Source organism: Macaca nemestrina, chromosome 15, assembly GCF_043159975.1.
Source record: "Macaca nemestrina isolate mMacNem1 chromosome 15, mMacNem.hap1, whole genome shotgun sequence".
NCBI lineage: Eukaryota > Metazoa > Chordata > Mammalia > Primates > Cercopithecidae > Macaca > Macaca nemestrina.
The window spans coordinates 90,825,796-90,852,278 of record NC_092139.1 but is presented as its reverse complement, the minus strand read 5'-3'; the positions used below and the strand labels follow the sequence as shown (position 1 = coordinate 90,852,278).

The window sequence follows — 26,483 nt, the reverse complement described above, 5'->3', positions numbered from 1 at the left end:
TTTATTCTCTAGGAAGATGGAAGCTGTCTCTGTACTTCTTCTCTTCTCTTCTTTCTGAGCCCTCGTCAGAATCGCCTTTTTTTTTTTTTTTTTGAGACGGAGTCTCACTTTGTCGCCCAGGCTGGAGTTCGGTGGCATGATCTCAGCTCGTTGCAAGCTCCACCTCCCAGGTTCATGCCATTCTCCCACCTCAGCCTCCGGAGTAGCTGGCACTACAGGCACCCACCGCCAAGCCTGGCTAATTTTTTGTTTTTGTATTTTTAGTAGAGATGGGGTTTCACTGTATTAGCCAGGATGTTCTCAGTCTCCTGACCTCATGATCTACCCGCCTTGGCCTCCCAAAGTGCTGGGAGGCTGTGAGCCACTGCGCCTGGCCCAGAATCACCTTTAACAATCCTTACATACCAATATTCACTTTTTCCAGTGTACTCCTCAAAACTCTTTAAGCCTATCCCCAGTTCTAAAGCTCTTTCCAACACCAGACGTGGTAGCTCATGCGTGTAGTCCCAACACTCTAGGGGGCTGAGATGGGAGGATTGCTTGAGCCTAGAAGTTTAAGAACAGCCTGGGCAAGATAGTGAAACCCCATTTAAAAATATGTTTTTTTAAATTAGCTGGGCGGGGTGGTGCACACCTGTAGTCCCAGCTACTTGGAAGGATCACCTGAACCCAGGAGTTAGAGGTTACAATGAGCCGTGATTGTGCCACTGCACTCCAGCCTGGGCTACAGAGCAAAACCCTGTCTCTAAACAAAATTTAAAAAATAATTGTTTCCACATTTTTAGATATTTGTTACGACAGCAGCCCACTTGTTGGTACCACTTTCTGTCTTAGTTCATGCTGCTATAACAAAATATGATAGATTGGGTAGCTTAAACGAGAATTTATTTCTCTCAGCTCTGGAGGCTGGAGAGTCTTTTTTTTCTCTTCCTTTTAAAAAGACAAATAGGAATAGGATAGAATGTGTTGAGATAGATGAGGCCTTGCTCAACCTTCTCACCTCCAGTTCTTGTTCTCCATAACCACTTTTTAAATCTTTTTAATTGAGGCAAAACATACATACAATAAGGTGCATAAATCTGAGACCTGTCAGTTTGTATACGTGAAAACATGTCAAGATACAGCTCATGTGCAGCGCCCCAGGAGGCAGGTTACTTTGGGTCCCTTCCACTTTTTACAACCTTCTAAGGCAACCTTGATTTCTCCTTTTTGTCACCAAAGATGAACTTTGCCTGTTGTTGAACTTTCTCTAGGTAGAGTCAGTTCCTTTTAAGGAAAATGTGTGCTTTCCTTAGCCTGGCCCCTTCTGCTTGTCATCCTGCCTGTGAGCGCACCCATGTGGGGCACAGCAGTCACTACGTTTTATTTTTGTGTAGTCTATTATGTGCGTTTGTACAATGTAGCCATTCTGTACGTGGGCATTTGGGTTATTTCCAGATTTGGGTTCTTAGTCATAACCTGCTGTGAACATTCTTGTATATGTCTTTCAGTGAACATATGCACTCATTCTGTAGGTTGCCCCTCATTTCACTCCCACCAGCAGAATATGATAGTTCTACAAGGCCGTGTTTTGACTCTAGCAGTTTCTTCTTCTGGAGGCTTTTAATCTCTTCTTGGATGCTCCTCCTACAGTTTGGGACCATCTTTGGGGTTCAGCCTTCCTTCCCTACCAACTTCTTTAGTTCTTTGTACCCCTCTCTCATTGTAGGAGAAGTTATGCTTGGTAAACTCAAGTCTTTGTGGGAAGATTTGGGTTGGAGCATTGTATTAGGGTTCTCCAGAGAAACAGAACTAGTAGGATGTATGTAAGTATATAGAAAGAAATTTATTATAAGGAATTGGCTCATGTGGTATTGGTAGCTGATAAGTTCCAAGATTTAGAGGGTGAGTCAGCAAGCTGCAGACCCAGGAGTGATGGTGTATAGTTCCAGTCCAAGTCCAAAGGCCTGAGAACCAGGAGAATTGATGGTACACTTTCAGTCTATAGGCTGGCAGGCCCAGGAAGAGCTGATGTTTTGGTTTTAGTGAGAAGGTAGGGGGAAAAAACCCAATGTCCCAGTTCAAAGGCAGTCAGGCAGAAAAATTCTCTTACTCGGGGGAAGATCAGCCTTTTTGTTCTGTTTAGGCCTTCAACTGATTGGATGAAACCCTCCCATATTAGGGAGGGCAATCTGCTTTACTCATTCTACTGATTTAAATGTTAATTTCATGCAAAGACACCCTCACAGACACACCAAAAATAATATTTGGCCAAAGTCTGGATATGCTGTAGCCCAGTCAAATAGACACATACAATTAATCATAACAGGGACTGAACTGATACATATACCTGTGAGAGCCCTGATAGATTTGACAGTCATTTAAACAAAAAAATTAAAGCAGCATGTTAAATTGACTCTCAGGGCATTTTATACATTTGATATGAGTAGGGAGGAATGCTGCTGGGTTAAGGCCTGATGATTGCCTCTTGTTCTAAGATTTCCCAGGCCTCCCCTCTGCAGGACTGTAGGGTGGCTAGTGAGTTTAACTTGCTACAGCTAATGTGCCTACTGAGAACCAGCATCATCCAAGTGCTCAGTGCCTTCTGGGTTTTCTCTCTGGAAGTCATTGATGGCCACCCTTCAAGTTTCATGTGGTCTCAGAGAAACCATGTCCCTTATTTGGCTGATGCAGGCACCTTTGGACCATCTGTTGAGCAGCTTAGACTGTGCTGGGATTGTACAGACCTCTCCTTGCTCACAGGCTGCACAGCCTTTGTGCACCTTGGGGCGTGAGGCCCTGCTGAGCATTGTGGCCAGTCTCTGCTCTCTCCTGCCAAGCACACTAGGAGCGCATCACTTCCTCCTCTCCCAAGGCTTCCATGTGCAGATTTCTACTTGTGCTCTGGTTTTCCTCCCTGTGTTGCTTCTCACTCTTAGGTGCTTCATTTTCTAGTTATTCTTGGTAGGAGTGACTTGCAGTCCACCCGCACCAAACTGAGAAGTTGGGCAGGGCATGATAGTGGTCCCAGTGTCTGGGCAGAGCTGGCACCCTGCTGCAGTATGCTGTTTCTCTGTGTGTTCACTGGTGAGACCTGGACTGTTCCCAATTACAAGTACTGAAAGCTTTCATAATTTATATCATAGTTCTGCTTTGTGAATCCATGCCATCCCATTTTTTTCTGTGTGTTTACCTGTTAGTGTCTCCATTCCTGGAGGAGCTGGAGTTGGCACAGGCTTTCCAGATTAATACCTTGAGGAGGCTCTTTATTACGTTGACATGAATGATGTACATGTCTTAAATTGCGGCCGGGCGCGGTGGCTCAAGCCTGTAATCCCAACACTTTGGGAGGCCGAGACGGGCGGATCACGAGGTCAGGAGATCGAGACCATCCTGGCTAACACGGTGAAACCTCGTCTCTACTAAAAAATACAAAAAACTAGCCGGGCGAGGTGGCGGGCGCCTGTAGTCCCAGCTACTCGGGAGGCTGAGGCAGGAGACCCGGGAGACGGAGCTTGCAGTCAGTGGAGATCGTGCCACTGCACTCCAGCCTGGGTGACAGAGCGAGACTCCGTCTCAAAAAAAAAAAAAAAAAAAAAAAATGTAGGTAGCAGCTTTAATAGTGGGTTTTTTTTTTTTTAAAAAGGAAAATTGGAAAATACAGGTAAGCAAAATTCAATCAGTTTTATGTGTATAGTGGAATCACACTATGTGACCTCTTTTGTCTCCTGCTTCTTCCCAGTACTGTATCTTGGCCTTCTTTCTGGTCAGTAAGCACACTCCTCGACCATCTCTGTAGTGGCTGCTTGGCAACCCATTGTATGAATTGGACATAATTTATTTAACCAGGTGCCATGGTGGGACAGAGTGGTTTCGAGATTTTTTTTTTTCCTTGAGACAGGGTCTTACTCTGTTGCCCAGGCTAGAGTACGATGGTACTATCACAACTCACTGTAGCTTCGACCTCCTGGGCTCCAGCGATTCTCACTGAAGTGATTCTCAAGCATCAGCCTCCTGAGTAGCTGAGACTACAGGTGTACACCAACAACCCTGACTAATTTTTGTATTTTTTGTAGAGATGGGGTTTCATCATGGTGCCCAGGCTAGTTTCCAACTCCTGGGCTCAAGCGACCTGCCCAACTCGGCCTCTAGAGTGCTGGGATTGTAGGCGTGAGCCCTGTGCCTGGCTATTTCCAGATTTTTTGAAGGCTGTTTTCCAATTAGCCAATACATAATCACTGTGAGCCCTGTTGGATTTTTGCAGTAGTTCCTAGAGGTGGGATTCCTGGGTCGAGGATCTGTGTGTAATTGCCTGTGGTCCTCCAAAAAGATCCTATGGTCTGTCCTCTGCCAGAGTCTTTGGTTCTACTCACCTTGCAGTGCCCAGTCTACTCTGGGTCTTATTACTAACCTGACTGAATTAGTTCAAGTGGTATCTCATTATTGTTTACTAGGCATTTCTTTGATTCTAGGAGTGGGAATATTTTCCTGATGTTAACTGGCAAGGCCAGAGCTTCTGAGTACAGTCCCCGAAGTCATAAACTGTTTCTTTCCCCGCCAGCATGTCTGTACTTCATCTGCAAAGCTTTGGAGAAGGATTGCCGGTACAGCAAAGGACTGGTCCTCAAGGAGAAGATTTTTGAGGAGCAGCCTTGTCTCCGGAAGGACTCTCTCAGAATGTTCCTCAAATGGTAAGTCCTTCTTCTTCCTATGCCATGTGTGCACGCTCTCCTGTGTGGCTGGTGAAGGTCAGGAGCACGTCACGTTTTCCCCTCAGGTCCATGGATGGAGCCCCTGTGCTCTGGGGCTTCATGCCCTGCTGCAGCCCCTCATCTAGTGAACTGACTTTGGGCTGCCTTGTTTATCACCCACCTGTACCTAATCTTGGCAAGGCCTCCTCAGGCTGCCTGCTGCCCACCTCTCCTGCTGCCCTGCCAGCTTTCAGTGTTCGCTAGCTCTCCTCTGGATGCTTGGGGCAGCCTGCTGCCCAGGTTGCCTCCTGCCTTTCCCCTCCCAGGATTTTATTCCTAGGGCTGCCCAAGATCAGTGTCTCAAACATGCTTCTGATCATGTACCACCCCTGCCTTGACTCTAGGACACAGCCCGTGCTCAGTTGCTTTACCAAAGAGGTTCTTTGCAGCCTGACCCCATAGTTCTCCCACCTCACCTCCTGCTTTTTCCCTCCCAGACTCCTTTTGTTAAGGCTGCGCCAACTCCCTTGCAGTTTCCAGGCGTGGTTCCATTGTGTGGCATCCTATCTTCTCACCCTGGCTTCCACTGCGCTCTAAACTGTCATGCCATCTTCCCACCTCTCCACCTGTCCTGCCATTGCCCCTCCTTTGCCAGGTGTCCTCCCTCAGGCACACTTCTGAGGTGACCCAACAATACCTGCTCCTCTTGCCCAGACTGTCCTAATGCCTGCCAGCAGGGCTACACCTCAGAGCTGCTCGCTTTTGAACTTATCTGTTTCTCAGGTCACCTCTCTGTTGCTTTCTGAGCTCTAGCTGCCCTTCCCCCGAGCCCTCCAGCCCAGCCAACTCCTCCTGCCCTCTGGTCTTCCTTGGCCCTGCAGCACACCTGTAGGGGTTGATTAGTAGTGATTTATCTTGGCGTCTATCCCCTGTGAGCCTGTCCTTCTCCTGAGGGAACTGCCTGTTGGCAGAGATAGGAACTGAGAGAACATCTGTCATGAGGGAGCTAACCTTCGTGAGGGAGACAGATGAGAAGCACATGAAACAGATAAATTCCTGAGTAGTTCTGCAATGTAACCCTGCTGGGAAGCACCAGGACAGTGGGCAGGAGGGCAGGTGATGCTGGGTTGCCTCAGAAGTGTGTCTGTGGGAGGACACCTAGGGCCTCCCAGCCCCTGCCCTTTATGTATTTTTGGGTCATGATACACTTTGGTGAGCTTCACTTGTCCGATGACTTTTTGTTGGCATGGGCAGTATAGGATAGTTAAATTCTTTAAAGATTTTCTAATAATAATTGAGAGAAAGATTTTATTTTTCTGTGGCTTTTCAGATATTATTATGATACTGATAATACATATGAAAACCCTTTCTCTGCCCAGTTTTGAATTGTCAAAGGAACAAAGAATATTAGTCATTTCTAGTGTATGTGGGTATTAAGAAGGCTATTTACTGCCCTCCCCAGGCCAGACTTAAGTGGTTATTTTATTCATAGGAAGAAACAATACACATTAAAAGGTATTAACCTAAATGCATTTTTGTGTGTAAAATTTCAGCCTCGGTTCTAGTTTGTAACATCGTAATTTCTCCCTGTCTCACATGCTTTTAGTGACATGTCGATTCATGATGTTTCGGTGAGTGCAGCTGAGACGAAGGCGATTGTAGATGAGGCCTTGGGGCTGCGAAAAAAGAGGCAAGCACTGATTGTGCGGGAGAAGGAGCCGGACCTGAAACTTGTACAACCCATTCCTTTCTTGACGTAGGTTGTCTAGCGTCTCTGGGAGTGCTGGGTCGGCCAATAGGCCCTGGTGTGGGATACTGCCCTGCACAGGAGGGAGAGACCTTGAGGCTTGATCCTGGGTTGGTGGTATGGATGGAGGCTGGGTGCATAGTGGCCAAATGGTTGGAGGTGCATGCTTGCTTCATTACTAAGAAGCAGGTCAGCTCTCTCTCAAGTACATCCAGTCTCAGTCCCTTTTTGCTGTTGCTGTTCTTGACCCCAGCCACCTGCCACATTCCTGTAAGGCCTTTCTCAGCCTGTCCCATCTAGGAGGGGAATGGAAACTAACATTTGCCAAGCACGTGCCAGGAGGGAACTGATGCTCAGAGCAGTTAAATGGGGAGCCCAGAGACAATCCCAGGTCTGGGCTTCCCTGCTCTCAAGTCCATGTTTTCCCTGTAGGGCCATGTGGGGAGCCCTGCGAGATGGGCCTCAATATAGTCCTTGCCAGCCCCATGATGTGAGAGTCTCTCTCTCTCCAGGAAGGGCAAATTGGTATTGGCAGTTCCCTGGAGTTGGGGTAGTTTAGTCCCTTAGCTAGCTCTGGAATTCAATTTCTGTATTTAAAATTCTGACATTGAATCGTTAAGTTTAGCATGACTTAGCAGTAGCATTCCATTTCTACTCCCCACCCACTACCTCCACCCCGTCTGCTTACTCTGAGGGAGCTCTGGCCTGGATCAGACTGACCTGACTTGGGTCCAATCCTGGCACTCCTAATGCTATGAATTGGATGACTCTGGGGACATTAGGAGCCACTCCCTAGCAATGGGGAGAGCAACATCTCTCTCGTAGGGTTGTCATGATAATGACATAAAATGTGTAGGGCTAGCGCAGAGGCAGCACATAGCACCCACTCAGGAAGGGCTGGCTCTGATGCGTATTATTATGACTGGCTGTGAGTTTCAGCAGGAATTTCCCAGAAATATTTCCATACACGAGCACCGAGATGGCCAGGAAGAAAGGGCTGTTCTTCAGGCTGCTCTAGGACTCCTGTCTGGTGCAATTTCTTGTATTTTGTCAGCTGGATTAGGGTCTTTCTCCCATCTGAGTGTGTGCTCCCCAACTACAGGGTTGGGGTTTTGGAAGGGCCCTAGGGTGCCTCCCTGTTACAGTGAAGGAGGAAAAGGCCTGAGAACACTACAAGGGATTGTGGCTATGTGACTGGAGAACAGAGGGCTGGGAACTGGCACTGTGGCCACCCTCCATGGTGTAGTGGGAGGGCTAAGTGGAAGCAGGAGGGAGTTACACTTAGTAGTTAAATTTGGGATTTGGTCATTAAAGGAAGAGTGTAGATTTCCTCTCTGGTAGCAGAGGACATGATGCTTTTATAGTAATCTCCATCTATTCTAGGGGTCAGCAAAACTTTTCCTTTAAAGAGCCAGATAGTAAACATACTAGCCTTTGTCAGCCATGTACAATTTATGTTGTATATTCTTTTCTTCTTTTTCTTTTCTTTTTTTTTTAAAAACAATTTTTTAAAAATGTGAAAACCAGCTGGGCATGGTGACTCATGCCTATAATCCCAGTACTTTGGGAGGCTGAGGCCGGAGGATCAAGAGTTCAAGTCCAGCCTGGGCAACATAGTATGAGTCAAGAGTTCAAGACCAGCCTGGGCAACATAGTGAGACCTCATCTCTACAAAAAATAAACAAAATTAGCCAGATATGGTGGCATATACCTGTAGTTCCAGCTACTTGGGAGACTGAAAGGGGAGGATTGCTTGAACCTGGGAAGTCAAGGCTGCAGTGAGCTGTGATGGCACCACTGCACTCCAGCCTGGGTGACAGAGCAAGACCCCCATCTCAAAAAAAAAAAAAAAAGAAAAAACAAAATGTGCTGCAGGGCACAGTTTACCACCCCTGGTTTCCTCAGTGCCTAGTAGACATGAGCAAGAGCAAGGCACGAGTAAGGGAAATGGTGTATTTAAGGCATTTGACACAACCCAGCCAGTGAGCAAATTCTTCCTGTCTAAATGTAACATTAACGGAAGGCAGGAAAAAGAAGAAATTCCTTGTAGCCCTGGGAGCCTCCATTATTTAGATTCTGGATTTTGAAGCACTGTCCTTTTTTTTCCTTTTTCTTTCTTTTTTTTTTTTGTTTTTTTTTTTTGTTTTTTTTTTGAGATGGAATCTCGCTCTGTCGCCCAGGCTGGAGTGCAGTGGCGTGATCTTGGCTCACTGCAAGGTCTGCCTCCCGGGTTCACGGCATTCTCCTGCCTCAGCCTCCCGTGTAACTGGGACTACAGGCGCCCACCACCACGCCCAGCTAATTTTTTTAATTTTTAGTAGAGACGGGGTCTCATGGTGTTAGCCAGGATGGTCTCGATCTCCTGACCTTGTGATCTGCCCACCTTGGCCTCCTAAAGTGCTGGGATTACAGGGGTGAGCCACTGTGCCCGGCGAGCACTGTCCTTTTTTTTTCTTGAGACAGGGTCTCGCTCTGTTGCCCAGGCTGGAGTGCAGTGGTGCAATCTTGGCTCACTGCAACTTCTGCCTCCCAGGTTCAAGCAATTCTCCTGCCTCAGCCTCCCAAGTAATCGGAATTACAGATATGCGCCACCATGCCTGGCTAATTTTTGGTATTTCTAGTAGAAACGGGATTTCACCATGTTGGTCAGGCTGGTCTCGAACTCTTGACCTTAGGTGATCTACCCGTCTCGGTCTCTCAAAATGTTGGGAGTACAGGCATGAACCACCGTGCCAGCCTGAAGCACTGTTCTTTTATTCCTTTCTCAACACTTCCTGGATGCTGGCTCTGTGCAGAGGACTGTGCTCTGTGCTAGGGGCGCAGTGTGGCAGGGCCTGGTCCCTTGCTACAAGTGATCCCGGGGGTTGTCAGTTACCCAGAGAAAGGAGCACATGCCTCAAGCTGATAAGGGCTGTGAGGAGAGAAGCACAGTGCTGGAGGGCCTCTGAACAAGGTTCCTGCTGCTCTAGGGGTTGGGGAAGGCTGGGTGGTGGAGCTGCGGTCTGACCGAGGTACAGGCATTGGCTAGACAGAGGGCTATGCTGTGGGAGGGTACGTTGCATCTGGGCAGAGGGAAGCCAGCCCAAAGGCCCAGTGGGATGTGAGAGTGTGATTTTGTTTAAGGAACTGAAAGAGAGCTAACGTAGCAGGAGTGCAGGAGGTGGTGTGAGACGAGGCTGTGCAGCACCATGAGGCCAGGCTGAGCAGTTGGTCTTTAGCCTGAGGCATTAGAAGCAATTAAGGGATGGATAAATGGATACATGGTAGCATACCACGCAGCATAGTAGACAACACACAACCTTGAACCCAACACAGAACACACAACACAGAATGTGAAATACAAAACACAATATAACACACCATACCATACCCCAACAAAACACACAACAGTCTCCTGTTGCCATCCAGCAGGCTCCAGCCCGTTTGGTAAATCCACTGAGATGCTGCTCCCAACGGGCCCTGCCCATGGTCCAAATTCTTATAGACCATGTCCCTGTTGGCAGTCCCCAACAGGCTGTCCGCATGAAACAGATTAGTGGCAGCAGAGAAGTTCCACAAGTGTTTTAAAGACTTGACCTTCCTGGGGAGGAGTTTTGGAAGTGAGTCAATGGATTTCATACATGCCTTGTTGAGTCTGAAAGTGCCTCAGGCCAAGATGCTTATGGGGCTTCTGCTGCAGTGAGGTGCAGGTGGATGCCAGGTCCCTGGTCCAGCTTTGGCGGCTGCACCTTCAGTTCAGCCGTGTTAGACTCAAGATTTCATCAGTTACGGCAGTGGTGAAACCTTGATCACCTCCCCCACCCCCATGGAGGTGGTAGCTCCAGGAGCAGCTCTGCTGCCTCTGTGCAGGCAGGCCATTTTTCCCTATGCTTGGAGTATTCCTCTGACAGGGTGGTGATCAGGTGTTGTGGCCCTCTCCCTGTAGCTGGAAGTGCCTCGGAGAGAGCTTGCTGGCCATGTACAATCATCTCACCACCTGCGAGCCCCCACGTCCCAGCCTTGGCAAGAGGATTGATTTGTCGGACTACCAGGACCCCAGCCAGCCTCTTGCATCCTCCGTGGTGGTAACGCCAGTTAATGTGATCCAGCCAAGCACTGTCAGCACCAGCCCAGCTGTGGCTGTCACTGAGCCTGTGGTCTCCTACACCTCCGTGGCTACAACCAGCTTCCCACTGCACAGTCCTGGTCTGTTGGAGACAGGCGCTCCTATGGGTAAGCAGGCCCCCTGAATTTGGCTTCTGGAGAGACCCTGTTTACTGAACCCAGCAGGAATGAGACTGTTGGGGAGTCCTGCCTCTTTAGAGAGAAGGGTCATGCTGACACTCATGACTCAAGTGGAAGTGGGAGCCCCCAGCCCTAGAGGAGCCTCTCAGCCTGCTCACAGTGCCACTGCCTGTCAGGGCCATTTCAGCTCTGAAGTCCCTGCAGTGAGGGGGAACGGGGGATCAGGATGCAGCTCCTGCTCCTTGATAGTTCCCCCAGGACCGTTTAGTGCCTTGGCTGCCACATTCTGGCATGAAGGTCGCTCTTACTCGTAACATGGAAGCTGGCAAAGGTCCCCTCTGCTGGTCCTGCTCTCTTGCTGACGGTGTACCTCCTGAGTTCTTTGATCTTAGAAAACAAAGTCAGCAAAGTCACCAACCACCGTATGTTTTATTGATTTTTATTATTGCTAGAGTTGTCAGAAGTTTTTGACAAAAGCTTCTGAGCCTTTTCTTGATTTCTATGTCACTGAAAAAAAGAAAATCTGGTAGATATAGAAGTTTCTGAATAAACATGCACGTGGTTGTCTCTTTTTTACTTAATCATACATGACATTCTTCCGTTGCCATATAGTTCATACTGTTTTTTTGCTCTTATCATATTGCTGAGTCCTCAGAGGGTCCTGGGTAGGGTCAGAGCCACTCACTTTCTCTGTTCTGGGTATATCAGGTGAGACCCCAAAGTTCAGCCGACCAGTGAGGGGATGGGAGGGTGAGGGTGTTGCTTGCTTTGTAACTGTGGAAAGTAATCTTGAAATCTGGCTTGTGGGTCCTGTGAAGTCAAGAAAGGTGTGAGAGTTAAGGGGTTTCAAATTAATTTTACTCGGGATTCTTTGTTGTTGAAGAAGAGATGGAACATTTTTTGAATGTCGAAGAGTTTAATGCTAGTAGATTTATAAAAGAGGGAGATTGATGTGTCTGTATGGTGCGTTTTTTTCACCCCTGCCACCGTGTAAGATTTTAATTTGCATTCTTTGTGAAGGTGATATTTCTGGGGGAGATAAGTCCAAGAAAGGGGTAAAACGGAAGAAGATTTCAGAAGAGAGTGGAGAAACAGCAAAACGGCGGTCTGCCCGTGTCCGAAACACCAAGTGCAAAAAAGAAGAGAAAGTAGACTTCCAGGAGCTTCTGATGAAGTTCTTGCCGTCCAGGTACTGTGTATTTTTTCTGATTGTCAGAAACAAACCCACAAACCTCCAGCATACACCATCAATAACATTTCTCATTCCATTGCAACCCTCTTTTCTGATCTCCTCCTTTGTGTTCCCATAACATCTGTGCAGATGTCTGAAGCACAAATCTCACTGGAGTGGGATCTTGGATTTTTCTTGCTTCTCCCCACCTCTGAAATTCCTGAAGGCAGGAGCTTTGACTTGTTCATCTTTTGAGAGCTAGAAGGAACATACTCATGTCCCTGTGTATTTACAAGACATCTAATTGTTGCTGGGAGGCAGAGGGGTGCTGTGCCCTGAAAATCCCATGCAGATGCAGATGCCCTGAAAACCCCATGGAGGGGAGCTTCCCTTCTGCTTTCAGGGAGTCCGTGTCTACTTGATTTGCTCCAGGCTCAGCAGGATTCCCTTGCATTCTGAGAAGGTAGAGGAGGAGCTTGTGAAGTATTCCTGGGTCTCACTCATTCTTAGTGCTTCTCAGGAGCGTAGGGGACAAGCAGGTACCAGGCTCCCCAGAGCTGGGAGGGACTTGGTCCCCAGTGCTTCTTACTTAGGTTTTCACCAGTCCTTCTGCTTTTTGTCCTTGCCTGCTCACCTCCTTTAGAGGCTTTAGGGTCCTCAATTTCTGAGCCTTTCTGGAGTTTATGGTACCAGTGGACTGGTTTCTGAATACTCCGCTTCCTCCTCCCTTTGCTGAGTGGAGAGGCCTCTCTCGGCAGACACCATTCTTCATTTGCACTGGACCATCTGCCTTCTAACAGTTGTCTGGTACATTTTGTCTGCTGGGCCATCCTCGCCTATCTTCTGTCTTTGTGAGTTTATACCTTTTTTATTTCTTCATTGTTACTGGAATGGAGTTTGGGAGCTAACCATGTGTGTTCTATATGCCATCTTTAAACAGGAGTTAAACTAGCAGTGGTTCTTTCCCATGACAGTTTATTTCAGTGGAACTAACATCAAAGTGGTGAAGGAGAAGCCAGAAGCTTTAGGTGGATTGTAAATTTATTTTACAGCAAGATTCCTAATTTTCTTAATTTGTTATCTTTCTGAGGTGAAGGTGAAATGCTTAGAAATAATGATTGTTCTCAGTACTTGATGCAGGACCAAAGTGGGGCTACAGTGCCTTCTGGTGAATTTTTCTTAAGGGATAATACCAGAAGAAAGTTTCCCTTTGGAAGAGCTGCAAGATTGATTGTTCTTTGGTTGATGGTGCCAAGAGATTTGAGTGACCCTATATTCCCCTTAGCCCTGCTTTTTACTCCAAGGTCTTATTCCCCTGTCCCATTTACCTGGAATGGTTTTGACTTTCTTTTTTATCTTTATTTTAGTTGTTGGTTTCCTTTGTGGTTTAGTGTCTGCTCCTTTGTTTTTTATTTTTGTTAGAGATGGGGTCTTGCCCTGTCACCTAGGCTGGAGTACAGTGGCACAATCATAGCTCATTGTGGCCTTGAACTCCTGGGCTCAAGGGATCCTCCTGAATAGCTAGGACTACAGGTGCACGCCACTATGCCCAGCTAATTTTATTTATTGTTTTTTGTAGCGATGAGGCCTTGCTGTATTGCCCAGGCTGATCTTGAACTCCTGGCCTCAAACCATCCTCCTGCCTCCACCTCCCAAAATGTTGAGATTACAGGCTTGAGCAACCACACTCAACTTAGTGTCTGCTTCTTTGAATGGTCAAGGCAAGAGCAACATGGTAGCTTGCCTGATGGAGTCGCCCTGGGAGTGTGTGCAATACGTGAATGAAGACATTCACAAGTGCCCTGAGTGTTTATGCTGCAGGGGTTCTGGGTTGAGGGAACATCACAAGGTTGGCTGAAATGGGTCCTTGGGAGGAGTGCCTGCCAGGAGAGGTGTCCCCAGTCCCAAGACTGGGCCCACCCACAGCTTTGTGAGGAGCTATGGAAGGACCAAGTTCAGATGGGCTTGATGTGTCCCCCAAACTCCCACCTATCTGTCTGCTTTCCACCTCACTTGTTGGGCTCCCATGAGGCCCTAGAACACACAGGTACTCTTCTGGCCTGTGCCTTTGTACCTGTTCTTGTCCTGCATCTTTGCATTGCCAGCCCTTCTCCTCCTCCAGTGGCAGCATGAACATCATCCCCTCTCAAAGGCTTTGTCTGACCTTGCTCTCTAAAGCAGAGCCCTTTTGACCCAGAGTCTCAAGCACTCTGTTGTGAGATGGTCCTTATTTGGGTTAGTTTTGTGTACCTGCTGATTGGCTGTGTCTCTTTAGAGGGTAAGCTTACTGCAGGCAGGATCTACCACATTTAGGGCTGCTGTATTCAGTGCCTAGCACAGTGCCTGGCACATAGCTGGTGCTCGGTAATCATCTGTTGATGAGATGAGTGAACAAGACAGGATACACACCAAATGCTAGCTCATAAAGCCCTGGAGAGAGGCAGAGCCTGCCGGAGGCCTGGGTTCTGGACCCCACCACCCACTTATTTTAGCTACCTTCTTCCTGGCTCAGATTTGGTTTCTCTAACAGGAAGAGTTCAGATGCTTGTGTCAGAACATGTGTTGTGACTTTGTGATTTTGGCATGTTACATGCAGGTTAAGAAAGCTGGACCCTGAGGAGGAAGATGATTCCTTTAATAACTATGAAGTCCAGTCAGAAGCCAAACTGGAAAGCTTCCCAAGCATTGGGCCTCATAGACTGTCATTTGACTCAGCCACGTTCATGGAATCTGGTAGGAATTGAGCAGTGTGACCATTCAATTTGGGAATTCTTCTTCCCACTATCCTATAACCTGCTTATGTTTTGTTCTGTGAGAATGGTTCTGGGGTGTTTTTTCGTGTGGCCAAGAGTCTGCCTGGATTAGTCTTGGACCTGAGCCCTGTGGTCAACTTGGAGGTCTTCTGAAATGTCTAGACTCATATTTGCTGTGCTTTCTTATGGCCAAATTCACAGGCTTCGCTTTGCAAATTGAATGTGTATAGGCACACTTGTTGAGTGTGTATCAGTATATAACTGCTGAGTGAGATTAGTGCACATGGCAGCACTTGGAGGTCTGACCTTTTGATGTCCACCTTAGATATGGAGATTCAGAGAGGCTCAATCATAGCTGCTGAGGGCTGGAGCCAGGCATTGAACCCAGTAGCCTGATCTCAGCACCACAACGTGGTATCATGTCCACCTGGATCAGATGGTAGAGGGAGGGAACAGTCTTTACTGTCCCAAAGAAAATGGGAGATCCTGGCATGGAAGGTCCTCTTTGTTCAAGTCAGGTTGTTCTTGCTCCCTGGGCAGAAAAGCAGGACGTGCATGAGTTCCTGCTGGAGAACCTAACCAACGGGGGCATCCTGGAGCTGATGATGCGCTACCTGAAAGGCATGGGCCACAAGTTCTTGCTAAGGTGGCCTCCAGGCCTGGCGGAGGTCGTGCTCAGCGTCTACCACAGCTGGAGGAGGCACAGCACCAGCCTGCCCAACCCGCTGCTGAGGGACTGCAGCAACAAGCACATCAAGGTTGGGGGGAGCCTCTCAAGGGCTGGTATTGAACTGGGACCAGGGCATGGGGACAGGGATCTTGCATGGGTGTGGGGCTGCTGTTGTGTTTGGCTGCATCTACTTGTGGGCCTGGAACCTGGGCTTTTTGTGGGTGTTGAAGCAGGAAGTCACTAAACCGGGTTTGTGCCTAGAAAGCTCCCTGATGGCTGAGTGGAGGATACACTTGCGGGTGACAGTGGGCTCAGGGGGCTGTCAGGAGGCTGCTGTCATGCCAGGTGAACAGTGGCTGAGATCCAGTGGTAATAGTGGGATGCTGGATTGTGGTTGCAGAGCTGGACATGGGATGTGTGAGGGAATGAGAGTCATGAGAAGGGCTTCTCGGGTTGTGTACTGAGTCAGAGGAAGGCTTGCCAGGAAAAGCTGGAGGAAAGGGAAACATTTGGTTTGTTTGAGGTGGCAAGGACTGTGACTGAGGCTTTTGTTGTTGTTGTTTGAGACAGGGTCTTGCTCTGTTGCCCAGGCTGGAGTGCAGTGATGCAGTCACAGCTCACTGCAGCCTCAACCTCCTGGACTCGGGTAATCCTCCCACCTCAACCTCCTGAGTAGCCGGGAGTACAGCCTTACACCACCACACCCGGTTATAGTCCCAGCTACTCGGGAGGCTGAGGCAGGAGAATGGTGTGAACCCGGGAGGCAGACCTTGCAGTGAGCCAAGATCACGCCACTGTACACCAGCCTGGGTGAGAGTGTGAGACTCCGTCTCAAAAAATATATATATTTGTTTTGTTTTTTAGAGATGGGGGTCTTACTATGTTATGATGTTATGATGTCAAGACATAACAGACCATAAATGGCCTGTGACTATTTTTAACAGATGATAAAACAGCAGAAGCTAAATAGGGTGCTTAGAGAAGTGTTGGGGGCCGCCAGCAGTAGGGGCTGAGCCTCACTGAGCCTTGTCTTCCTGCTGCATTCCACACCCCAGCCTCCTCCACTTGGTGCCTCCTAGAGCTTAAGGGAACACAAGGTGCTCTGGCCCTGTATTCCTGTTGGAGATGGGACACTGAATGCTGAAGCAGGAGCACCAGAAACATTCAGGGATGCCTGGTGGTCTTTCTGACTTGAGAGCACAGGAGGTAGAGGAGCTTGTAGGTCAGCCATCCCTTGCTGGGCATCTTCCACTGGGATACCTCAGGACTACCTCCTGGCAACTTCTTCCCACCAGGCCATGCTCCCCTGGAGCAGTTGTGAAACAGCAGGAGGAACCAGGGCTTTGATCCCCAGGCAAAGCAGGCTGATGATAACTTTCCAGCTGTGCCCACTGGGCAAGTGCCTTCTCATCGCTGAGCCTCAGCTTCCTCAAGTGCCCTGGGAATGGTATACCAGCTGCCCAGAACTTTTTTTTTGAGACTGAGTCTCGCTTGTCGCCCAGGCTGGAGTGCAGTGGCGCGATCTCGGCTCACTGCAAGCTCCACCTCCCGGGTTCACACCATTCTCCTGCCTCAGCCTCCCGAGCCGCTGGGACTACAGGCACCCGCCACCACGCCCGGCTAATTTTTTTTTTTTTTTTTGTATTTTTAGTAGAGACAGGGTTTCACCGTGTTAACCAGGATGGTCTCGATCTCCTGACCTCGTGATCCACCTACCTCGGCCTCCCAAAATACTGGGATTACAGGCGTGAGCCACCGTGCCCGGCCAGCTGCCCAAAACTTTTAAGGGTTGAATTCTGTGATTTGGATGCAGTGTCTGGCCCAGCACTTGGCAGGTGACAGGGTTGCCTCTTCAACAGGACAAGAACTCTGAAGACAGGTCTCCTGGCCCCTCCCAAGTCTTGTCCCAACATACATCCATGTGGCTCTTTTTATGTCTTGAAGAGTGGTCACTGATTATCACTTATGAAATGGCAAGTGAATAGAAAGAATTATATTTTTATCAAAAAGTAAAGTTTAGTTTTGTTTCCTTCCACTGCCCCCTACCCCCAACACTGAAGAGGCTTTGTGATACTGTTCTTGACCTTCCTATGCCTGTCCTGCAGGACATGATGCTGATGTCTCTCTCCTGCATGGAGCTTCAGCTGGACCAGTGGCTGCTGACCAAAGGCAGAAGCTCTGCAGGTAGGCGGCATTATGTGTTCTGTGGCCAGGCTAATTTCTGAACCCCCCAGCAGCTGGGAGAAAGCTGAACTGGCAAGACTGAGTTATGGTATTTAGACTTACATTTATAGTAGGCACATTTTTTGGGTTGGCTTGTCAGGGTCCCAGGGAAATCTCCTGGATACTCAAGAAGTGGTTAGCAGGAGCTAAGCCCCCAGAGGGAGCCACCAATCTGCTTTTGCTGTGAGATAGAAGGAAGTGGGATCTCAGTTTTGGTGTGACTATTCAATGCAGTGCTTTATGTAGCTTCAGTAATTTTTCTGGTGATATGGATTGTTATTGTTGTTGTTGTTGTTGTTGTTTGAGACAAGGTCTTGCTCTGTCACCCAGGGTGGAGTGCGGTGGCATGATCTCGGCTCACTGCAACCTCTGCCTCCCAGGCTCAAGCGATTCTCCCACATCAGCCTCCCGAGGAGCTGGGACTACAGGCGTGTTCCACCATGCCCAGCTAATTTTTGTATTTTTTGGCAGAGATGGGGTTTCACCATGTTGGCCAGGCTGGCCTTGAACTCCTGACCTCAAGTGATCTACCTGCCTCAGCCTCCCAAAGTGCTGGGATTACAGGCATGAGCCACTGGGCCCAGCTTCATTCTGACTTTTAAACCACCACCTGGTGGAATGTAGATATGCTCAATGCTGTCTCTAAAATTGCTTCCCCTTGCCCCTGACTCTCAGGGGGGGGTCTCTGCATATCTTTAAAGTCTTAACTGGTCCAACCTCTCTGATGCCTGCCACTCAGGGAGCTGTAGGGCTCTGAGGGGTCCAGGGTGGCCCTGGAGATAGGGTGGGTGTGGTTAGGGCCGAGGGCAACTTCTGAGAAGCAGAAGGGCATTAGGATGCTACACATGAAGTTGACTCGTTGGCCTCATGGTTTTTAGTGTCTCCTCGGAACTGCCCTGCTGGTATGGTGAATGGCAGATTTGGACCTGACTTCCCAGGAACCCACTGCCTTGGTGACCTCCTACAGCTGTCGTTTGCCTCATCCCAGCGCGACCTGTTCGAGGATGGTTGGCTGGAGTTTGTGGTCCGTGTTTACTGGCTGAAGGCTCGCTTCCTGGCGCTGCAGGTTGGTTCCATGGTCAGCTGCTTGGGGAGTATGCCCTGACACCCAGCAGGATGGGCAGAAAACTGACCATGTTGAGGGTGTGTGTCTGTGTGTGTGTGAGTGTGTGTGTGTGTGCGTGCATGTGTACATGCGTAGCACCTGCCCGGGCACTGGGCTTGGCATGAGAAACTGACACGGTGGGGAATTCTCAGCATCTCAGACTTCCAAGCTTGATACCAGTCTGTAAAGCTCTTCAGCATAACCACAGAGCTCTGGAAGGCATTTGCTCTGCCTCTGCCTCCCCCACTCAAGATTGCCTTGGCATCTTGACTGTTTGCTTATGTTTTCCTGAGAGAGCCTGAGCAAATGAATAAACAGATATGGAGCTTTCTAAAAGGGAATTATTCACCTGTTTTGTGAGAGTTCTGGGAAAGCTTCTCTTCAGAGCCTGGTCTGGAAGGCCAGGATGAATTGGCTGTTACCTAGTACCTTGCACATGGTGGTACTGGTACACTATGGTAGAATGAGTCAAGAGATTGCCAGGGCCCTGTCAGCAACCATTTAGTCTAAAGGAAGCAACACTGTTTGATGTGAAGAACACTAGTTCTGGAATTAGGACAGGCCTAGCTCCCAACTCTGGCTCTGCTCAAGTGTCCTCAGTGTTTTCATCTGCAACATGGGGTTTATGATATCTACCCTCACAGAGTTGATAGGGACTGTTCATTCAGTCAACAAGTATTTATTGAGCCTGAGCTACATGCCAGGCCCTTCTTAGGGATTACAGTAGTAATTGGTAAAAACCCCACCCTCATGGCCTCCACAGTCTAGTGAGATCAGAGGTGTAAGGCATCTGGCACATCATAGTCAATCTTATGCTTTGGTCCCCTGACCTGTTTTCCTTCTAACCAGGGAGACATGGAGCAGGCCCTGGAGAACTATGACATCTGCACAGAAATGCTCCAGAATTCCACCGCCATCCAGGTGGAGGCAGGGGCTGGGCGAAGAGACATTGTCATCCGGCTACCCAACCTCCATAATGACTCTGTGGTTTCCCTGGAGGAGGTGAGTGAGAATTTTTGTTTGTTTGTTTTTTTCCCATAGATGAAGTTTCACTCTTGTCACCTAGACTGGAACATAATGGTGCAATCTCGGCTCACTGCAACCTTTGCCTCCGGGGTTCAAGGGATTCTCCTGCCTCAGCCTCCCGAGTAGCTGGGATTACAGGTGCCTGCCACCATGCCTGGCTAATTTTTTGTATTTTTAGTAGAGACAGGGTTTCACTATGCTGGCCAGGCTGGTCTTGAATTCTGACCTCAGGTGATCCACCCACCTTGGCCTCCCGAAGTGCTAGGATTACAGGTGTGAGCCACTGTGCCCGGCTGAAAGTTTTTAAATGGTGTTTCTTAGTCAAAGATTTCTTGTGATTTGGCATAGTTAGCCCAGGGTTGACCTGTTTCTGAGGAACAAGAAAGCTTCCCACATGCTGAGCAGGGCCCCTGGTGGGAAGACAGAAGAGGCCAGGGAAAGGCTGCTCTAGTACACTGGGGCACTGCAGATCCCTGGTGGAAAGCAGGTATGGGAGTTCTCACCAGCACTATTTAGAAGCAGTCATTGGTCTGCTCTCCTGGCTATGTGTGGCAGCCATCCCAGTGGTAACTGGAAGGAAATACCAGCTGGAGGAGACCAGTATTGGGCTGGCCATGGGGTTGGGTCAGCAGTGTGTGGCCTATATGCCAGGTTCCACCCAGGTGCCACTTTATTCATTGTGCAGTTTCAGACCCTGCTGCAGTTCTGTATCTGTGAAATGTCCACACTGACTGAAAGTGGCCTTCAGACTCTCCTAGAGTTGTTTCAGGGACAAGTACAGGGCTGTCTACATGCCAGGGCTTCATCAGGTCCTGCGTGTAGCGTATGACAACCTCTGGTCCAGGCTTGCTGAGTCTCTGACAGCCTGATGTTCCGTGGTTCTGCAAGACTGGTTCACTGACCTGTGACCACAAGGCTGTCCAGCTGTCTTGGCGGATGCTTTCCTGGAACTCCTTTGCTTCTGGGTAGTTTTTGGTTTTTGATGTGCTTGTTTTTTAAAGAATTGGATGCCTTGCCATTAATAGAAATACTTTTAACACACACATTTAGTGTAAACACTAATGTATGAAGGAGGAGTCTAATTTTTGGGGGGCGGGAACATAGTCTAATTTTTATTCTCCTCATACAATTCTGATAAAAACAAACACTGGCCAGATTCGGTGGGGCAGGGGCCGAGGGGTTTACCCTCCTCATACAACATTGCCGGGCCTTTTTCAGATTGATAAGAACCTGAAGTCGCTGGAGCGGTGCCAGTCCCTGGAGGAGATTCAGCGACTGTACGAAGCTGGTGACTACAAGGCTGTTGTGCATCTGCTCCGCCCCACTTTGTGCACCAGTGGGTTTGACCGGGCCAAACACCTGGAGTTTATGACTTCCATTCCTGAGAGGCCAGCCCAGCTGCTTCTACTGCAGGTGTGTGCTGCCAGTGTCCCTCACACCCACTTGCACCTTCTCTCCTTGCTTCTCTCCTTCTCTCCTTGTTTATTCTCTGGAGGCTCTGTGGTAGGCTCACTTCCTGGCGCTGCAGGTTTACAGACATGAACCACTGGGCCCAGCTTCATTCTGACTTAAACCACCACCTGGTGGAATGTAGATATGCTCAATGCTGTCTGTAAAATTGCTTCCCTTTGCCCCTGACTCTCAGGGGGGTCTCTGCATATCTTTGTCTTAACTGGTCCAACCTCTCTGATGCCTGCCACTCAGGGAGCTGTAGGGCTCTGAGGGGCCCAGGGTGCCCCTGGAGATAGGGTGGGTGTGGTTAGGGTCAAGGGCAACTTCTGAGAAGCATAGCATATGTGTTCTTAAGAACACATAGCTAGAAGAGAGTGGATATCAACACCACTAAGCCCCCAGGAAGATGTTAGTCAGAAGATACGGTCAAGACTAGCGGAAAGTTAGAACCAAGGAGTGCAGGTTCTAGGGTTCTGCGTGGCTCAAGGTGATCCCCATACTTGACTCAGAACTTCTGCATGGCAGAGGAGGAAGGAAGAATGGTCAGGTCATCATCTGTCCATCTACTTGTTTATTCATCCATCTCATTTTGTATTGTTTTTTAAGGTAAATATAAAAGTGGCTAAAATATCTGTACAGTGTGAAGAATCCAGATAAAATAAAGACCCATGTAGCTGAAGAAAAATAACACTAGCCTTATGTTTGAAGCCTCATGTGCCCTCCTGAATCCTTCTGTGCTTCTTTTCCTCAGGAGGTAAACTTTTACCAAGAGCCTGCCAGGGAGCTGGCAGCTGCTGGGTGCTGGGCAGTTATTCAACCTCTCTGAGCTCAGTTCCTCATTTCTAGGATGGGGATGACCAGTGTCCTTAGCTCAGAGTCCTGTTGTAGGGATTACACAAGTTAATGTGTGTTGGCACCATGCCTGTCACTAGCAGGTGCTGTGGAGGTACTGCTGTCATCGTTGCCACCATCCTCAGGAGGGTTGAGTTGGCACCGAGATAAACATGGGAGATAATACTCAAAATATGCTTAGTGGCATTGAGTCCTGGTCCCTTATGCTTCATCCTACTAATCACATTGTGTTTTTTATCTTATTGGGTACTTCCCTTTCAATTTGGAAAGAGTCCAGTCTTCTCTCAGGTTTTTTGCACAGATTCCACAAAGCATTTTAATCATTAACATTCTTGAACTGGGAAATAGTTAAGAGGTGCAACTGTGGGAACAAATGGAAGCACCTCAGTCCTGGGGAAAGGGGAAGAAACAGTTGGTTTGGGGAAGCAGAAGAGAGAAGAAGGTGGAGGGAAGGAGGCTCCAGCTCCTGGCAGAGGAGGTCAGTCGGGCCCAGGCCAAGATCAGGGGATGAGATGTGTGTGACCTCAGTTACCTGGCAGGCTGCAAGATGGCCCAGCATGGCTATGTGTGGGAGGGACAGCCAGTGTACCAAGAAGGGTGCTGGGATGGAGAAAGCGGGGAGAGGCCAGTGGACTCTGCCTCCATAGGATGCCCTCAGTGCTCAGATGTGGTCTTGCTCTTACTGTCTTCTAGAACAGCTGGATGTGGCAGGATACCCCATTGATGGGGCAGGAGCTGCTGCTTGGGCAGGCACTGAACTGTGATAAGGGCTGTGCTTGAGGTCTGGGCCGAGTGCTGTGGAAACGCCTGCTTTTTGTGAATTAAGGACTCCAGATTATTGCTCAGTTTCATATTGAGAGTGTTTTCTTATTGATTCGGAGTGCTTTTTGTATATTAAAGATAGTAATCTCTTTCTCGACAGATCTTGCAAATATTTTTTTCCCAATTGTTTGCTTTTAAATTGCCGAGAAGTTTTGAATTTTTATGCTGTCAAATCTTTTGATGTTTTCATACATGTGTGATTTTGTTCATTGCTCATTGTGGTTTTTGTTCCTATGCTTAGACAGTCTTTCCAAGAGTGGAGAAATATTCATCTACTTCTTTATTTATTTTTTGAGACAGGAGTCTGGCTCTGTCGCCCAGGCTGGAGTGCAGTGGTGCGATCTCAGCTCACTGCAAGCTCCGCCTCCCGGGTTCACGCCATTCTCCTGTCTCAGCCTCCTGAGTAGTTGGGACTACAGGCGCCCACCACCAAGTCCAGCTAATTTTTTGTATTTTTAGTAGTGATGGGGTTTCATTGTGTTAGCCAGGATGGTCTGGATCTCCTGACCTCGTGATCCGCCCGCCTCGGCCTCCCAAAGTGCTGGGATTATAGGCGTGAGCCACCGTGCCTGGCCTTTATCCACTTATTCTACACACATAGCTTGAGCTTTTATGGGGTGCCTGGCACTGGGCCAAGAGGAAGGCTGCTCCATGTTCTGGAGGGGAGGCTGACAAGAGACTCATCAACAGAGAGATAAAAAGAGTATTTGCTTTTGTTTTATTCCTGCAGAGTTAATGTTTTATGTTTTGCATTTAACTTGCTTCATTTAGCTTTTTTCAAGCGGGGCAGTGAACTTGCAGTCTTCTCCCGTAGGTGTATAGTGGCGCTTTCTCCCAGTGGGCAAGCTGCCTATTATGTTCTTCAGTCTAATTAGATAGTTTGTGTCTTGTTGAGTTGACTCTTAGTCCTTAATATTTTTGGTTGCTATATTGAGCAGAATCTTCTTGTTGTTCATTATCTTTTCCATGTATTCCTACGTTGCTGGCTCATAGGAACCCTATTGATTTTTTCGTGTTTGAGTCTGGGTGCTTCACTGAGTTCCCATTATCGCTTGTTTTCTGTCTGGCTTGTTTGATTGTGTTTGGGTAGATGATTGTGTTGCCCCCAGTCGATGGTAATTTGGTCCCCTCATTCGTTGGTGTTTATTCTACTTTTTTGCTCTTTCTGGCCTTGAGCTCTGGAGATTATGTCATATTTTAGAGCACCATTAGCAGGTCCTTGTCTTGTCCCTGACTTTCACAATGACTCTGGTTGCATTTAATAGTCTTTATCATGCTGGAAAATAATCCTCTGGCTCTCACATGTTGGGTGTTTTGACCAGGAGGCATCAGCTCAGGCTTTGGACCCCCATATCAGCACCCTGTAGGCACCCTCGAACCCCAGTGGCCTCCTGGTAAAGGGTGCTGGCTTTCTCTAATGAAACACGGGCCCCATTTTCCTGGCAATTAGGATTTATAAATTGGGGGAGGTGTTGATCTGTGTTCAGATACTACACCACATTCCAAAGGCAGTTTCAGGTATTTCTGACCCCACACCTGTTGGTCTAACCTCAGAGAGTGGCAGCTGCATGTGTCAAGGTTGGGAGGAGCCACTGCCAGTCCTGGGCTGTGGTGAGGTTAGAGCCCAATGGGGCACCGGGCAACAGGTGCTTCCTGCAGGTGTAACAAGCGGCCCACCAGATCTGTGAATTCACAGACAGACTGTGTTTCCCCATGCACCAGCACAGTGATGAAAGAGAGATCCCAGGCATTTAAATAGGTTGTATTCTAGGTCAAAAAAAAAAAGGAGCTTTGCAAAAAGCAATGGCTTCCTTCCAAAGAGAAGCTTTTAAAATAGAAGTAACAGTTCAGTGTGGTGTTCTCAGAACTCTTCCATGTGCCAGGCACTGTGCTGAGTGTAATATGCACATCAGCTCATTTAAGGCCCACAGTGCCGCTGAGTGGATGATGTGGTGGCTGAGGCTCATATAGCTTACACATTGGCCCCATCAGGGCACCTGGGGAGGAGGGACCTGATAGAATGATGACTTTAGCGTTGCCTGGCTAGTTGCCTCTGTTGTGGCCTTGGCTCAGGCCCTCCTCCACTGAGATAGTCCCTCCCTGGCAGTCTGCCCCTTCCTTGCTGAACCCCCTCCAGAGCCCTGGCACTGGATGGGCACAGTGGCTCTGGGGAGAGCTGACAGGTGTTGGGGTCCCTGTCTCACCTTGGCTGGCTCTGCAGCCTCATTCCCAGCGTCCCTACTTTATAAATGGGGAAGGTGAGGTACAGAGGTGAAGCCTTTCTGAAAGCTCCGTGTGACTGGTGACATTCTCTGCTGCCATTGCCCACAGGCCATCAGACTGCCCTTCCAGGCACCTCTGGGCTGCATGGGGCCTATGCTGTGCTGGGGCTCGTACTTCCCTTTCTTTTGCCACCCCTCATCTGTTTTCCTTCAGTTGTCCCTGCTCAGGCCTTGGGCCCAGATGTGCTGAGCTCACCGTGCACTTCATCTGACTTCTTGCTGTACTAGGACTCCTTGCTCCGGCTGAAGGACTATCGGCAGTGTTTTGAGTGTTCCGATGTGGCTCTGAATGAGGCCGTCCAGCAGATGGTGAACTCAAGTGAGGCTGCAGCCAAGGACGAGTGGGTGGCCACAGTGACCCAACTGCTGATGGGTATCGAGCAGGCCCTCTCTGCCAACAGCAGTGGCAGCATCCTGAAGGAATCATCCTCCACCACTGGCCTCGTGCGGCTCACCAACAACCTCATCCAGGTAACCCCTGGCTCCTTCTCACCCTGCCCTGCCCCGGTAGGTATGTCTCTCTGACATCCCTCTTCTTCAGTAGTTAAGCTTTCATTGCTAATTAGGCACCTAAAGGGGACATGATGGCTTCTTTGGCTGGAACTTTCGGGATCTGAGGAGGGGTTTGTGTGCAGACTGCAGACCTTCCTGGGGCTGGTTGGATCTGGAGATTAGAGTCTATGTAGCACTTGGTGCCACAGGGTTCTTCCAGACCATCCACCCCAGAGGGGAAGAAATAACCTCACAGGGAGGCACTGGTCTGCCTGCAGCGAGTCAGAGGCAGAATGGGAGCCAGAGCGTAGGCCGTGATGGCTCCAGCATCCCATGCCGTCCTGGCACTTCCAGCTAAGGAGTGGTCACAGCACCCTGCATTGTCCAGGAAGGCTTTAAGGCAGAGAATCTTCCTGTGAAGCACTCTGGGCTGTCTCCTCAATTCCCGCTCAGACCTTCAGCAAGTCCTGCCAAATCTATATCCTCACCCCTCCAGCCTTTGTTTCTCCCTCTGTCTTCATATTTCTGCTGTAGTCCAAGCCACTGCTACTCTTCTTGAGCTGTGGCAGCACATTCGCCGCAGTCTCCTCTGCCCCTTCCAGCTACTGTCCAACCACAAAGGCACCTTTCCAAAACAGATGTGAATGTGCTCCCCCCTCACTTAAAACCCTTCATGTTCCCTCCATGTTGTGTGTCACCTAAGGTACACTGAGCCCCAGGCCTGTCTCTCCCCCTGGTCTTGTGCTCCCTTGGCTGCAGCCCTCCTGGGCTACCCTCTGGGGTCCCTGCCTGCATGCCTGTCCTCTGCCCCCACTCCTTGCCCTCCCTGAGTGTTGGATACACCACAGCCACACACCTGGAAACTTTTAAAAGGCTCTCCCCTGTCTGCCCCACCCCTCCTCTGTAAGCCATTGTGGCTGCATCTGTTCTCATTGCAGCAACCATATTGACGCTTTGCACTTGTATAGCTTGCCCATTGCTCTCTTCTCTCTGG

General features: G+C 48.9%; 1 protein-coding gene across 14 annotated transcripts in view; it reads left to right on the top strand.

Moving 5' to 3' along the window:
- Positions 1-26,483, top strand: part of LOC105497407 (calcineurin binding protein 1) — a 165,848-nt gene that overhangs the window by 28,146 nt on the left and 111,219 nt on the right. For all 14 annotated transcript variants that reach the window (XM_011768474.3, XM_011768470.1, XM_011768473.3 and 11 more), the window contains 11 exons: positions 4,541-4,670; positions 6,277-6,426; positions 10,343-10,629; positions 11,662-11,830; positions 14,409-14,545; positions 15,106-15,323; positions 17,341-17,419; positions 18,337-18,524; positions 19,413-19,565; positions 20,808-21,002; positions 25,226-25,468. In XM_011768474.3, the coding sequence (XP_011766776.1) occupies positions 4,541-4,670; positions 6,277-6,426; positions 10,343-10,629; positions 11,662-11,830; positions 14,409-14,545; positions 15,106-15,323; positions 17,341-17,419; positions 18,337-18,524; positions 19,413-19,565; positions 20,808-21,002; positions 25,226-25,468 (1,949 nt within the window). The remainder of the gene's footprint in view (positions 1-4,540; positions 4,671-6,276; positions 6,427-10,342; positions 10,630-11,661; positions 11,831-14,408; positions 14,546-15,105; positions 15,324-17,340; positions 17,420-18,336; positions 18,525-19,412; positions 19,566-20,807; positions 21,003-25,225; positions 25,469-26,483) is intronic.